The sequence below is a fragment of the Hippoglossus hippoglossus genome, chromosome 9 (genome assembly GCF_009819705.1).
Source record: "Hippoglossus hippoglossus isolate fHipHip1 chromosome 9, fHipHip1.pri, whole genome shotgun sequence".
NCBI lineage: Eukaryota > Metazoa > Chordata > Actinopteri > Pleuronectiformes > Pleuronectidae > Hippoglossus > Hippoglossus hippoglossus.
The window spans coordinates 22016512-22030347 of record NC_047159.1 but is presented as its reverse complement, the minus strand read 5'-3'; the positions used below and the strand labels follow the sequence as shown (position 1 = coordinate 22030347).

At 43.1% G+C, this 13836-nt stretch overlaps 1 protein-coding gene across 1 annotated transcript in view; it reads right to left on the bottom strand.

The window, feature by feature from the left end:
• fbrsl1 (fibrosin-like 1) overlaps nucleotides 1–11171 on the bottom strand; it is a 288073-nt gene extending 276902 nt beyond the window's left edge. Inside the window, 3 exon segments of the mRNA XM_034594905.1 lie at nucleotides 9863–9958; nucleotides 9960–9996; nucleotides 9998–11171. Of these exon segments, the coding sequence (XP_034450796.1) occupies nucleotides 9863–9958; nucleotides 9960–9996; nucleotides 9998–10170 (306 nt within the window). The 5' untranslated portion in view covers nucleotides 10171–11171.
• Nucleotides 11172–13836: the final 2665 nt, after the last annotated feature.

Here is a 13836-nt window from a genome sequence, read left to right as displayed (position 1 = left end):
TTGAGAATGTTGTAGTTGTCCTGCACTGCAATGATTCTACCCTGTGACTCTGCCCTGACCACATAGCTTCATATTTTCAGAGGAAACACCCAATATCCATAATCTCTTGTGTTTAGGTTAGTGAGTCCGACTCCGACTTTGGGAAATGAAGCTCATCTCAGTGAGTAGACCCAGACCCAAAATAATTGTCCATTACACCGAGTGTATGGCCCAACTCCAGCTGCCTTTTCCTAATTGGGCCTGTTTGAAATGATGCTTTACAGGTTCAATATTTACTAAGTACATTTCTCAAGGAGGCAGACCCTTCAATTAGCAAAAACAAAATGACACCACTGTAGTGTTCATAGTAGCTGTGAAATGTGCTGCAAGACAACTAAGACTAGAAGTGAAGGAGGATTAACACCACAATGCTCATTCTATACAACAATCTATTTCAAAGACCAGACAGAGATAATAAGCAGTAGCCAAACTGAATGGTTATCATTGTCTTGGCAGTCACATGTGTGTTAGGAGGATCCCTTGCTCCCCTGTGTTAACATCATCAAAGCACCAACCAACACATGACTGTCAGATAATGTTGCTGTCATACAGGTTTTCATTATTTACTTAGTCTTTGAGTAATCACACTTTGCCCAGCAGTTGTCCAACATGCTCGATGACTACATGTACCCACTGCACCAGAAAGAGGTGTGAATCAGAGCTGAAGCAAAATGAGTCTTACTTGTTTCTGTTGTTAGCAGAGCACATAATAAGGTTTTTAAGCTTGGTGATTGGATATTTCTTACTGAACAGCACTTTTGGAATCGTAGTAAGCTTCGGTCCTTTTTTATCTCCTTATTATTACGTACAAACACATGTTCCCCTTAAATCATCAAAGAAACAGATGCGCTAGGATCTTGCATATGTTAATCTTACACTGATTATTTGACCAGGAAAAACACAGTACAAGTGATAAAAAGCAGGAATCCGCAGCTTTCATTATTTGCCACAGAACAATTTCTATCATTAAATATGCTTTAGTTCCTCCACTTTGCAACTTTATATGTGGAATATTACCGTGGGAACAAAAATGCATCTGTTTGAATGCAGGTTTTGTTCCCACTTCACCATCCTTCACTATTAATGACACTTAAACCATCTGTGAGATATTTGAAGAAAACAAATGATATCTCCCAGGAAAAGCTGTGACAAGAGAATAAATCCAACTATCTTTTCTTTTCTATAAAATATAATTATATATTCTACATAAAATACACCCTATCTCATATAAACAGGACCAGCTGATGTATACATTAGGGAGAGAGGGTAATAATCAGTCTGATACTCTGACAAATCTATAGCTGCTATGTCACAAATGACAAACTCCCCCTCATACGCTCAACCTGCCAAACGGTGATTCAGATTCCATGAGTGTGGACGGGTGACAAGGTGTTTCATTTCAGCAGAGAAAACTGAGCATGGCAGCTCAGCCCTGAGCTGACAGGCAACTATCATTCAGGACAGTGAATGGAGCAGAAGTGGCAATGGGAAAAAGAGAAACACACACATTGCATAAACAAACCTTTTATCTAAGTTATATTATCTTGGCCATGGTTTGTTATATGGCTGCCAAAGCTATCACACAAAACACTGAAGCAACAGTCCTTATTTGGTTTCACCCGCACCCAAACGTAAACACATAGAAAAGGCTAAATGCTGCGAATGCAATCATCATGCTGACAAACAAAGAGCTGTACTAAACTACGGACTTAACATATCACTGTATCTTATTTTACACAGGGAGCTGAGCACTGAGCAATTATTGTCAGCATCACTTGGTCTATAAAGACTATTCCCCTCAGAGCTGGTGTTTGTAGCGAGTGTCGGTAGAAGAAGAACATTGTCGACAACTGTTAACGCTAATTGCTTTCGCACCAAGAGCGATCTATTAAGCAAACATGCAGCAAGACCCGGTGCAATGTCACGACTGTGTGAGTCATGCCTCTGAAACCGAGGCCCTCCTTAAAAACATGACCACATGGGACTGGAGGCTGATTTGTAATCTGCAGTGTTTTGATGACTTTTGATTTTGCAGCATTAACCATGACGCAGTTTTATCCCTGGGTCTATAAAAGTCTTGCATTTTATTATCTAACTCAAAGCTTGAATCCAGGCCGAATATTGTATTTAGACTGAGTTGTAGGGCTGTGGCATCTTTATCCTCTGTTTTTGGATGTTATTCAATTCCGAGGCTTCTATCTCACTCTATCTGGAAAAATATAGAGGTTTTCCAACATGTTGAAATGTGACTTCAGTAAGTGAATTCCAACACAGATAGGTCCAGTGTTTGAGCCAGGATTGTCCTGGAGGAAGTCAGACAGGACCATTAGGATTAGGACGTCACTGATTCATCAAAGCAGAAACATTCGTTTGGGAACTCTACACTTGCTGAGGGCTACAAAAGTATTGCAATGATACATGAATTGATATGTTATTGTATATTAGACATGTTTAGTTTTACAAAATTGTAAGAACATATGGATTAAAAATAGGATCAGAAAAGTTCCCTTCTCAGTAACTGGCAGTATTTTTAACCTGTGTTACTTGAAGTCACTTTACGCTCAGGCTTTCAACCAATTTCTTGAAATGATATTCGGGTTTGGATCTGGTTCTGTCACATTGACTACCATGTGGACTATCTACTATTTTTTCCATGTGGGTTTAGTCAGGAAAAAAAAAAAGTATTGGGCTCTGACACACAAAAAACAGAATGCCTACTGGGTTTGGGTCTGGCTCTGCTAATTTCCACTCAGGCTCAACTGAGTTTGGACAGAAAATGAAGGCCAAGCCCAAGCTGAACTCCAGTAGGCAGTTTACGCAAGATTATTTGTCACCTGACCGACTCTCTCTGTGTCTGTCTTTGAGAACATCAGAAAAATGCAATCACCAGCTCTGGAAATGATTACAAAAATACATATTTCACTCTTTAATTGACACCCCTGTGTCCAGACATTATCTTCAAATGCACATTTATTAGTCACTTTGTAGCTTAGTTACTCACAAAATAATGTTGAAATCTAAAAATCTAATGCCTGCTAACAACTCTGATTCAGCCCACAACTGGGTGAAGGGAGGTTGTGGTGAAAATACATTTGGTTTTCAAAAGGGGTCGTTGTCACAATAGTTATACTTCAAACATCTACAAATGTTGTTTTTTTCCCCTTTTGGTAACATGGCCAAGCGAACCACTTTATTGTAAAGTGTTCTCCTTGGTTTGCAGCAGAGAATTGTTCAAGTGACTATTAATACTTCCCCCCACACGCACGCTGCTCAGTAAGACTAGTCAAAGCACCTTTGTGCTGAGTGAGACTGCAGAGCTGGAAAAAATGACCTACCCTTGCATGCAAACAAATTGTTGAAAAGGGATTCAAGTGATGTGAAGGTTGAAGTAAGCTAGACTCGCAGAGGTTTCTCTTCGCTGTCTGTCAGCAAAGGACATGACTGAAAAGAAAAACAGCCATTACTTAATGAGCCACTTACAGGGTGCCCTCTCTATTTAGGTCTCATTATTTTTACTGTAAATCCTTCACAGCTTTCGTCGGCAAGTCATTCATTCAGAGCTGCTGCGTGCGCTCTTATATGTTAAACAAAATAAAGGGGTTTGGAAAATACCTCCAGCTGAATGATCAAATATGATTACGATGAAGTTATCCGCTAATAAATCCTTTTTCTCTGAAATGTCTTTTGTTAACATTGTTTAATAACACGCATTCATCAAGCAGTTGAGGAACCGGAAAGGGGTTATGAAAGGCAAAAGGGGGTGGGGGGGGGGGGGGGGGGGGGGGGGGGGGGGACAAGTGAGTAGTGGATAATTAGCGGGGGAACGTTCTAACAGTGCAGCTCCTAATCCATCGCAGGCTCAGAGACAGCATCTTAATCACAGCATAATTACATCCTGTCATTCACCGGAATGAAAACACTGAGACAGGAAGATGGAAGACGGCTTGGGATGACAAGCAGGAAATGGATATATACGTACGCCTGCAACAAGCGACCCACATGCTGATATGTGTCACTTAATATGTGTCAGCTATGTCGTGCTGCTCAGCAGTTCCTCACAGTTCACGATACCTGAACACAAAGAGGCTCTAATTTGCATGTTTTGTTGTGTTGGTACATTCAGTGTTAAGAGTGATACCTCAATATTCACAATGGACAGTACAACTCTTTAGGGCCAGCGTGCAATCATCCTGCTGCCTTCCAAAAAGCTAAACTAGTGCTGCTGGCTGAAAGACGACAACATACAGACACATCTCTTTTCTGTTTGGTCTCCACTAAGGCTGCATGGGTATAAAACTTCAATATTGTTTTTAGCATTGACTGAAGTGTGTCCTTGCCACGGACTTTGAAACCTGCCAAGTACCAAAAGCTGGCAACGAATGTGTTCTCAGATCCAAACTCTATGAATCAAATTACTTGATCAAACAGTAACTCATTTAAATCACAAAGACGAGAATGAAGAAGACAGATAAAAGGATGCTGGTGTAAATGTGCTGTAAACAAAAACATGTGATTTCCACAGCAGAATGACTATGTTTTGTCCTGCCCCCTGCACGCTTTACCCAGGCACCACCTCTCACTTGAATGTTCCGGACATTTTCCTGTTGTTGTGGACTCATCTGACTCAGACGATCTCCTGCTGTGTGTTCTTGTAAAGGAAAAGCTGTATCCAAACATGACCGCCGGGAAACGTCCGGAAAATTGGGTTTGGAAATGTTCCATTGTCTGAAAATGGTTTTATAGTGTCATTTCAAGCAGTAAGGCCATCTCCCAGATCTCGAGGCTTGGGCTACGGGAAATTGTGAAAGGTATTGTCTACTTTTTATAGACGTTTGTATAGATGGACTATGCAATCAATTCATTAATCAGCTAAATCAGTACTCTAAACAAAAGCATTTTCTCTCATTTTCTTTGTGTGTCATCCTCCATACCTGAGGGCAAGTGTTAAAATAGAGAAAGTGGAGCACGTCCACATGAACAACACATGCACCTTCCTCAGATGGATATATTTAGGTCACTGGTCAATGGCTAGAACAGATTAACAGTAGAAGTTCAACACTGTGTGTGTGGGTGTCGGTGAAGGAGAGAGACAGCTTTTAGAATGTGACCATGCATTTATCAGCCATGCTGTCGCCTACAATGTGTGACAGTTAGAGAGAACCAGGGCCGGGGGACGTCCCACTGGCATTAAGAAAGCTCTCTCCGTGGGATGCGTCAGCCAATGAGCAGCAGAGCCTCGGGGGGCTGCCTTGTTAATTAAAGCCGGAGCTGTTTGTCAGTGCCGGCATATGATGCACAGCACTATCACCATTGGGGGAAAGAGAAAACACAAAGCATGATTGCTGCAACCCCTGCAACAAATCTGCTGCCTCACCATGGAAGCAAGACGTCTTACTACAGCAACGACTGCTGTGGCTTTGAGTGTCAGTATCGGTTTGCGCTGTGTTACTCAACTGGAAATCAGATACTGTATTTGCAGAGCAGAAGCACACAACTGACCACAGGGAAAAGAAGGGATTTGCAAACTACCAAAGATTTTGTCTAACCTGTTCATGTCAAGAAAGCATTAACTCCAACACAGGACGCGTATGAGAAAATTAGCAACCCAATGAATGTTTTGGGACTTCAGCTGGAGGTACCATAGGAAATAAAATCTAAACCTTTCTTCGAGGTTGCGCAGTTTTAGGGATTCATTGGAACACTGATGAAATACCAAGACACAAACTTGTAACTGGCTTAGATCGACACACCAGCTGGCAAATCGCAAGAGGAGAAAGTGAAGCAGCAGCTCACAGCTTCCATAACAACCACTATCAAGCTCCCCTTGGGCAAGGGACTTAATTTTCTCATATTGCTTTGCAGGAGCTGTTCAGTGGCCAACAACCGATGATGATGGCTGTGTAAAACTGTTGAGAACAGGGCCATGCAGAGAAAAAGCTAATGTGTTCAGCAAAACAAATACAAGAAAAAAGAGAGACAAACTCTAGATCTCATCACAAGCTTCAATATATGAAACCCAATTTGCCTGACTGACCTTTTAGCTTCCTGCCCTTAACACTGTTGTAATATCACTCAATCAACCAAATCTAAATCCCCATTACAGTGAATTTAGAAACTCATGCTGCGGAACGAAAAACCCAAACAAATCCAAATTCATGTCAAAGCAGATGAACAGAAGGATTGTGGATTAACAAGAGGGGATTTGCCTCTCCGACGTCACTCACAGAGCAAATGGAGCAAATCAAACATCTTATTAATACTGTGACAGATGGATAATTGTGTCATTTTAATATCTGCTTCCTTGTTCAATGCCCAGGGGGAGACTTCTGCAGGGTTTAAACCACAGTGGATAATTGTTTTGTGGCACTGCTGTCAGGTGAAAACCTTCCATCTCTAGGAAATCGACCTTTCAGCAGCTGGGAGAGCTGCCAAATGCCAATCATTCTAATATTAAATCTAAATGCGCTATAGTTAGTTTTAAAGTAGCACCTCGAAGAAACAAGCAAGACTTGAAACATTCTCTCAGCTGAAGTGATGATTTAATCCCCCACTTTTCTCCTTCAACAGCCCACAATCGCAGCAGTGCTTGAATCTAGCTAAAATATCCCAGGCAGTTTTCTGATCACGATAAGGTGCCCGTGACGAAGCAGGACGGCTGGGGTTTGTACAGTCGATTTGAGCAGGTAAGTAAACGGCTTTCCTGTGAGAAACCAGGGGATTCAAAGCGAATAAACACGGCGTAATCAAATGTGGCCGAGGCTGCAAATTGCTTTCGGCTGTAATGACACAGGTTACGGGGAGCGGGCTAGATCAACGTACAGCCTAAGCCCTCATCAGGGGAGCCAGATCCTATCAGCGCAGAGCTGGAATATCAACAACACCAAGCGGCCGAGTGCGTTTAGAGTCAAAGTGCTGTGGGAGAAACCCATAACCCTCAGGCTCTTATGAACAGACTGTAGCAGCTGTGCACAAGTTACAGACTAAATAGGACAATCAAACGGCAGTGGCAGCAACCCAAAGGTGACATGGATTTTAGGAAACCTAATCATCCTGATGTCCTGTAAAGAACCGCAAAAGTCTTAGATTAGAGATTGAAACAAAACAACATAGAGATAAATATTGGTTTGTTGGCCACGTGGGCTCATTGAATCAAGGGAGGATGGGACATTGCATTGACATTGGTAGAATGCTAATGAGTACGAGAACCTCACACCGTAACACGACCGTGCTGGCCATCAGTCACTGCAGAGAGGGCAAGAGGACCACACACTCCCTCCGACAAGGGTGTGTGAGCTTATCAGAGCATGATGCAATAGGTCAGAGCTATTCCCTGGCAAATGTTGCTGTGTCCACCTCATAATTGATGAGCAATTAGCACAGGTAGCATAGGTCACGAGTTCCACTCAAGCATACAGTAAGTAGTGAAAGCATGAGCCATGACTGATCAGGAGGCATTCAAAGCCTGGGGTTTTCTCAGCTTATTAACAGAAATCATGTAGGACTATTGTTTTCATTTACAGCATACAAGTATCTGAGATTAGAGAAAAGTCAACATGTTCAATTCAGTCAGCACAAGTTGGGAAATCAAGGGGGAAAGCACAAAAAAAAAAAACTGTTCCCGTGTACAACCCTTCATGTAATTGTACCAGATCCACCAACATCATTTAATAAGCACAGTCCATTTGCATGCAAATCAGACCAATTACCAAGTAGCTGGCATGTGAGTATCATTTCACATAGAGGCGTATCATGCCTCATTTGCTTAGCCTTGAAACATAAGCCTCTATGTAGAGCACACAGTTTTCTCTGTGTTCATTCAACATGGATTTAGCACTTGAGTAAGAAAACTATTACTGCTGGGTGGGTGCAAAACAAGAATTATAAGGATAATTGTCTGACTTAATTTCCCTCTCAGACACAAAGAGGCATCGTTTTTATTAAGATAGAGCATCTGAAGAAAAACATTTTCTAGAAACCAACCTGCAAAACAGCAACCAACCAGACGACAACAGTAACATGTGAAACTAAAATTACCTCTAACTGCATTAACGTCCCTCACAGAGGGGAAATACCTTCTGTACGTCAGTGGGACAGGACACTGTGTTGACAGCAGTGGAGACACCAGCAAGCTGGGAGAAGATCTTAGTATAAGAAGCACTTTGCTGCTATGACATCTTCAAAGTCTTTCACAGTCAGCAGCTGTCAGAAGTGGCAGCCAAGCAGCACAAGGGGCAGAAATACTCACACGCTCAACATCACCGCATGCTGCACTGGTGCAAATCGCCAAGACAGGGCAGACGCACTCTTTTTATGCACATTTGATAACGCGTAACAAGTTTATCTCAGGGAGGCACTGCTCTAGCCTTTCTGTGGTAGCAACTGGGGAATTGTCCAGCTTTATAAAGATATGGTTTCCTTGTAGGGATTTTGAGAGGTGTGATAGTTTTAATCCACTTTAGCTACATAGTTAGTGTTTAGTTTCTTGAGATAATAATAGGATTACACTAGTTCTTAATGTTAAGTGTTCATGCACACATCATACTGACAACACACCCCCTTCTCCTCCTCTATCTGCTCTCACACCCACTCTAAGCACCATGAAGGGCCGAGCTAAGTAGAAGAGAAATATAATTTACAACCGATGACCCGGACAGGTTAAACCTTTTAACAGATGGAAGGTGGCAAATTGATGATCTTCCATTCTGTGTATGAGGGTGGACATTATATTCCATACCACATATATGCATCCAACCATTATACCCACTAAGCACTGTGTAGGAGGCACGTGTCAATGATAAGTGATTAATACTGCTGCTAAGCCTACATGGGTGGTTTTCATTGAAATGAGGCGGCCTGTGGCACGAAACATGGGCTTTCAAATGAGGTCACCATCTTAAAATACATTCGGACCTTAGCGGACATCTAATACATGAGCTATGTTTATTAAAACTTGTGATTTATAATCAAACAACAGCAGAGTTTCCACTCCCAGAATGAGCCATTGAATAAAAACAATAAAAAACAGAGCTGCCTGTCTTGTCAGTGTAACATCCCACAGGGAGCTATGTTTATTTGTCATTTGGAACGAGACAAGATCAGAGATAAGAGGATGTCACACGAGAACGCTCTTTTCTTCCTGAAATCATTCCTCTGACATCAGACGCACCACGCGGTAATGAGAGAAACAGTTATCGGCACACGGCGTATTTCAGCCCGCGACAGATGAACGCTGCAAAAGGCTGTTTATCAAAGAGCAAAATGTTAAGAGCGCTGTGACAACTCGTAGTGAATCAGAACATAAAAACAACACAAGGCAGGGCTGTTCCTGACAGAGCCACACTTCTTTATCTTCCTCAGCAACCAATGTGCTGCCAATGATTAACATCTAATTCACAATGCCTTCAAACTTGTGCTGTACCGAGTTGGGTGCAGCAATGGCAGTCAAACACTTCATGTGGAGGACTTGGCTGACCTGGAGCCCGATAAGAGGACATGTTGACCTGTAGCAGCTGTCAGTAGCTTCATATGGGGAGAATCAGACCAGGATTGATCTGGGACACCTTCAGGTGGTGGAGGGGGTGGATGGACCTCTAGGAATCTACACCATCACATGAGTACAGGAGTCAACATTATCCTCATCAAGACTGTAATTGGTGTCATCTCAAGTGAATTAGAGACAAATTAGACTAGTTCTCGTGGTGTTGAAGGGAGGGGGCGTTCAAGGACCCCTCCAGCTTTGACAGCCACTCCACTGATGAGGAATGCAACGCGTGCACGCACTCACACTCACACACGCACGCACACAGGTAATGATCCGCCTTACCTCCAGACGATCCAGACTGATGAAGCTGGCTATAGCAAATCCATCAATGATATCCTCCTCCTGCGAGCTGGACTCCCGTCTCTTCCGCCGGGGGGGGACGCGGGGCTCTGGCGGCGGCTGCGGGGCGCGGCGCCTTTTTTACCGGGCAGGGAGGCGGCGTCCCTCCCCGGGCTGCGTCCCTCCCTGTCGGAGCAGGAGGAGTTGGGGTCGGGGCTGCGGGCGTCCCTGCTCCCTGCCTCCCGCAACCTCCGCACCCTCTCCCGCTTCTTGGGGCGACATCTCCGACCCTGCTTCAGTTTGCCGTCCATGTCGCTGGAGGGAAGCTCGCGGGGTCAAAAAAAAACCGAAAATATAAATGTAACTCCACAGACAGTAGGTGCTCGCTCCAAACGCCCCGCTGCACCGTGTAATAACAAATAACACACACACACACACCGGACCGACTGCGCTGTAACGTGAACGCAGCGCTGCGTGTGTGCAAATAACAAGGCAAATAGAGCCTTACACCACTCAATGACCTTGACTATAAACCTCCCCGATCTCCATTACAACAAGCAAATGTTCAAGTATCCCGCAGAGGCGAGACACACGGAGCAAAGCGACGCGGATCCACGCGTTATTTTGTCACGAATCGGCGCCGTGTCGACGCGGAATTCGCTCAAGCAGGTGCAAAACGGCCAAACGGTGAAAATCCACGCATTACACTCGCTTAGTAACTTTTGTTGCATCGGCACAGGAACAGGCTGCGTTGGAGCCTCAGCTCGCTGCATAGCGCAGACAGCGCGGAGGAACCATGTCGCTGCCCGTTGTTGTTTTCCAGCAGCCCATGATCCAAGGCTGTCAAACACACGGAGACTATCCGTCCGGAACAAACCCGCCTGGCGAACAAGCACGGCTCGGTCGTGGCCGTCGGATGAGTGAATAATGGTAATAATCCAGTATGCCCGTTGAGTTTGTTAAGCCATACTCCTCTCTGCGCTTCAGGGGCAAAGAGGATCCCAAGTCTGAGAGCTACTTACGCACAATATTTTCCTAAATGATCCGAAGCGTCCGAGTGAGACAGCCATCCGGTGTGTAATCAAACTCCATGAGGCGATGAAGCGGTCTATTCCAGCTCAGATCATGTGGAGTTTTCCCTGTAAATCCACTCCGGTCCGTCCCCTGGCTGCTCAGTTGCTCAGCGGCTCGTGGTATTTTCTATTCGCATAATAAGGCTTTGATAAGTGTCCTTAAAGCGACAGGAGTGATTAAAATCTCCTCTCCCCCTCTCTCATTCCCTTCTTCCGAAATTAAGAGACACAGTCAAGCTTCAGAGAACCCACAGAACTGACGTATTTCCGCCACCTCTGGCCTACGATTTACCATAGGAAGGAAGCTGGTTTTTTTTTAATCATTCTGTCTCACTCTCGGGCACACTTTGTCACATCGGGCACTACTTTCGTCTGTCTGTCTGCCAGAGCTGATGCCACATCATGCCTCTCCCACTGTCACTGCTAGAAACACACTCAAACTAGTCCAGACATTTCCCAAAGGGACTGTCTGGGACTATGCAAATGTCCAACTCAGACATTTTGCAGAACTTTGAACTAATAAAATGTTTAAAAAAATGTCAGAGTGAGAATTCAGCAGGGAAATTTCCAAAACGTTTACAGCGAGCAAGTGGCCGTCTTGATGATGTTTCTATCATACATAAGACCCATTAATGAAAAAATTAATATATAATAATTATTATATAAAATGATATATCAATACAATTTTACAGGAGAGAAAAAGGTGCCCTACACATGGACGAAGATGTCAACTTGGGAAGCTTTTCATGATAAAGGCAGATGCTTGTGTGGATTTGTAGTGGAATTTATACGCCATGTCCTGCCTCCTGCTGCTCTACCAAGGCGACACCCCTCGCCTGAATGTTCCTGAAATGTTCCTGTGGTTGTGAGAGCATCTGACCAGGACAATCTCCGGCTGTGGTCTTCATATGTGACAACCAAACTCCCGAAAATGTCTCAACAATTGAGCCTGATCATGTTTGAGAAAAGCTACAGTAAATTTGCTTTGCTATCCTTGTTGCACAGCCTAAGCCAACCCCTACCCCTGACCATGACCCGAAACCTCACCCTGACCTTACCCATTCAAAACTAGCATTGATCCTCAAACTTAACCCGAGCCCAACAGCTACTTTGCTTTCCCAAAATGTCCTCACTTCAACGTTCTATAAAAAAAAAATAACACAATGATCCTCACAGTCAATAGCAGTACAAGTGTACAACTTCAAAGTCAGATAACCTTCACAAGTGTAGAGTAAATATTGAGAAAATGAGTTGCTATACTTCCCCCAGCTTTTTAAACCCTGGAGCAGTGTCAGTGTGTTTGTCAGTCTGCAGTGTATGGACGTCCCTTTAGGAGTTCATGGGAGTCCTCTACAAAGTAAAGCGCAGCTTAATTTATCAATTTCGATTAGCTGAAATTAGGGCAATGGCCTTATATAATCACTGTATTGTGTAACAATTATTTCAATTATAGGTTCCACTGCCCCAACTGTGCCTAGAATTCCACCTACACTGATGTGGACCCTTACGCAACCCTTTATGAATGTATACAAGTGTTCTCAATGAGGCTGTTAAGCTTGTGTGGTGTAAAATGGTATTGATCCATGGGGTCCTTTATATGCAGAAGTGTGAAGACCACCACATAGAACACAGTATGTATTACACAGTTCGCATTGAGTGTTGAGAGAATTTAATCAATACATCAAAATACGTGGAAATGATAAAACTTCTTCTTCATAGGACAAATCCCTGTAACATTATCCCACATTTCAGGGTATGTATATAACATATAAATGATAAAACTGAGTGACAGAAGTAAGGGAGAAGTGACAACTGCATAAATGCCTGGTTACTGTTTGTTTAGTGCTTTGTTTAAATTGGAACTTACCATCTTGCTCATAGCTTGAATGAAAGAAGCTTACCTGCGGCCTTTCACTGTCTGCCATGTTTCATTCCTGCTAAGATTATTTCTAACTTTACCAGAGAATATACAGTATCCTGTCACGCTGCATGAGACTTAATGGGTATATCAGACTGTAGCAGAACCTCAGGATCACCCATGTTTCACAGCCTACGCCCTCAGAAGGCACTTTCTTTTATGGAAATACAAAGAAAATTGCAAAGAAAAATGACAAAGTATAAAAAGTAATGAGGTGTATTCACACCCTGTTTGATGCAAATACAACCAAACTGAGTCAGCAGCTTATCCTATTGGCTAATCCAATAAGAATGACGCATATGAAGTGCATCATTACTATTTGCAGTTCTTCTAAGTAAGAGTGGGAAGAAGCAGCAATGATGAACAGTTAATATCAGAGGCTTAGGTAATGATCTCATATGAAGCCGTGCGGAGCGGAGGAGAAATTACAATATTCAGCCAGTGTGAAATATTTCATATAAGAATTCTCTTGCTGGTGATTTGATCTCCACAGCACAGGAAGCAGTGAAAGCAAAGCTGCGAGAGCCAAACTTAAATATTCAGGCAGTCGGCGCCGTGGTTCAGGTGTGGGAATTTTTCTTTATGGTGAGAATCATCAATGAAACTGCAAAGCAACACATCAAAATGCAAAATGAAAGTGCCTTTATGCAAATATAGTGTGCTGTGGGGTAAATTATCCAGAGCACTGTACGTGATTTAACCAGAGACTGCACAGTGTAAGCGTTATGAAGTTGTTATGGTACAGTGCTGCATCAGGTTTCACTGTAGTGTAGTCTATAAGCAAATATCAAAATGTTACATTAACTATATGGTTGTGGTTAAACCTAAGCTCGTTAAATGCTTTTTGGACTTTTTAATCACAGGAACAAATTCAAAGATATACTGCACACTTCAATGTGTTTTAGCTGTCAACTTAATTATATTACTCTACTTCACACCCATTTCTGTCACAAAAGTATGTGCGCTGCTACTTACGTCACAGACAA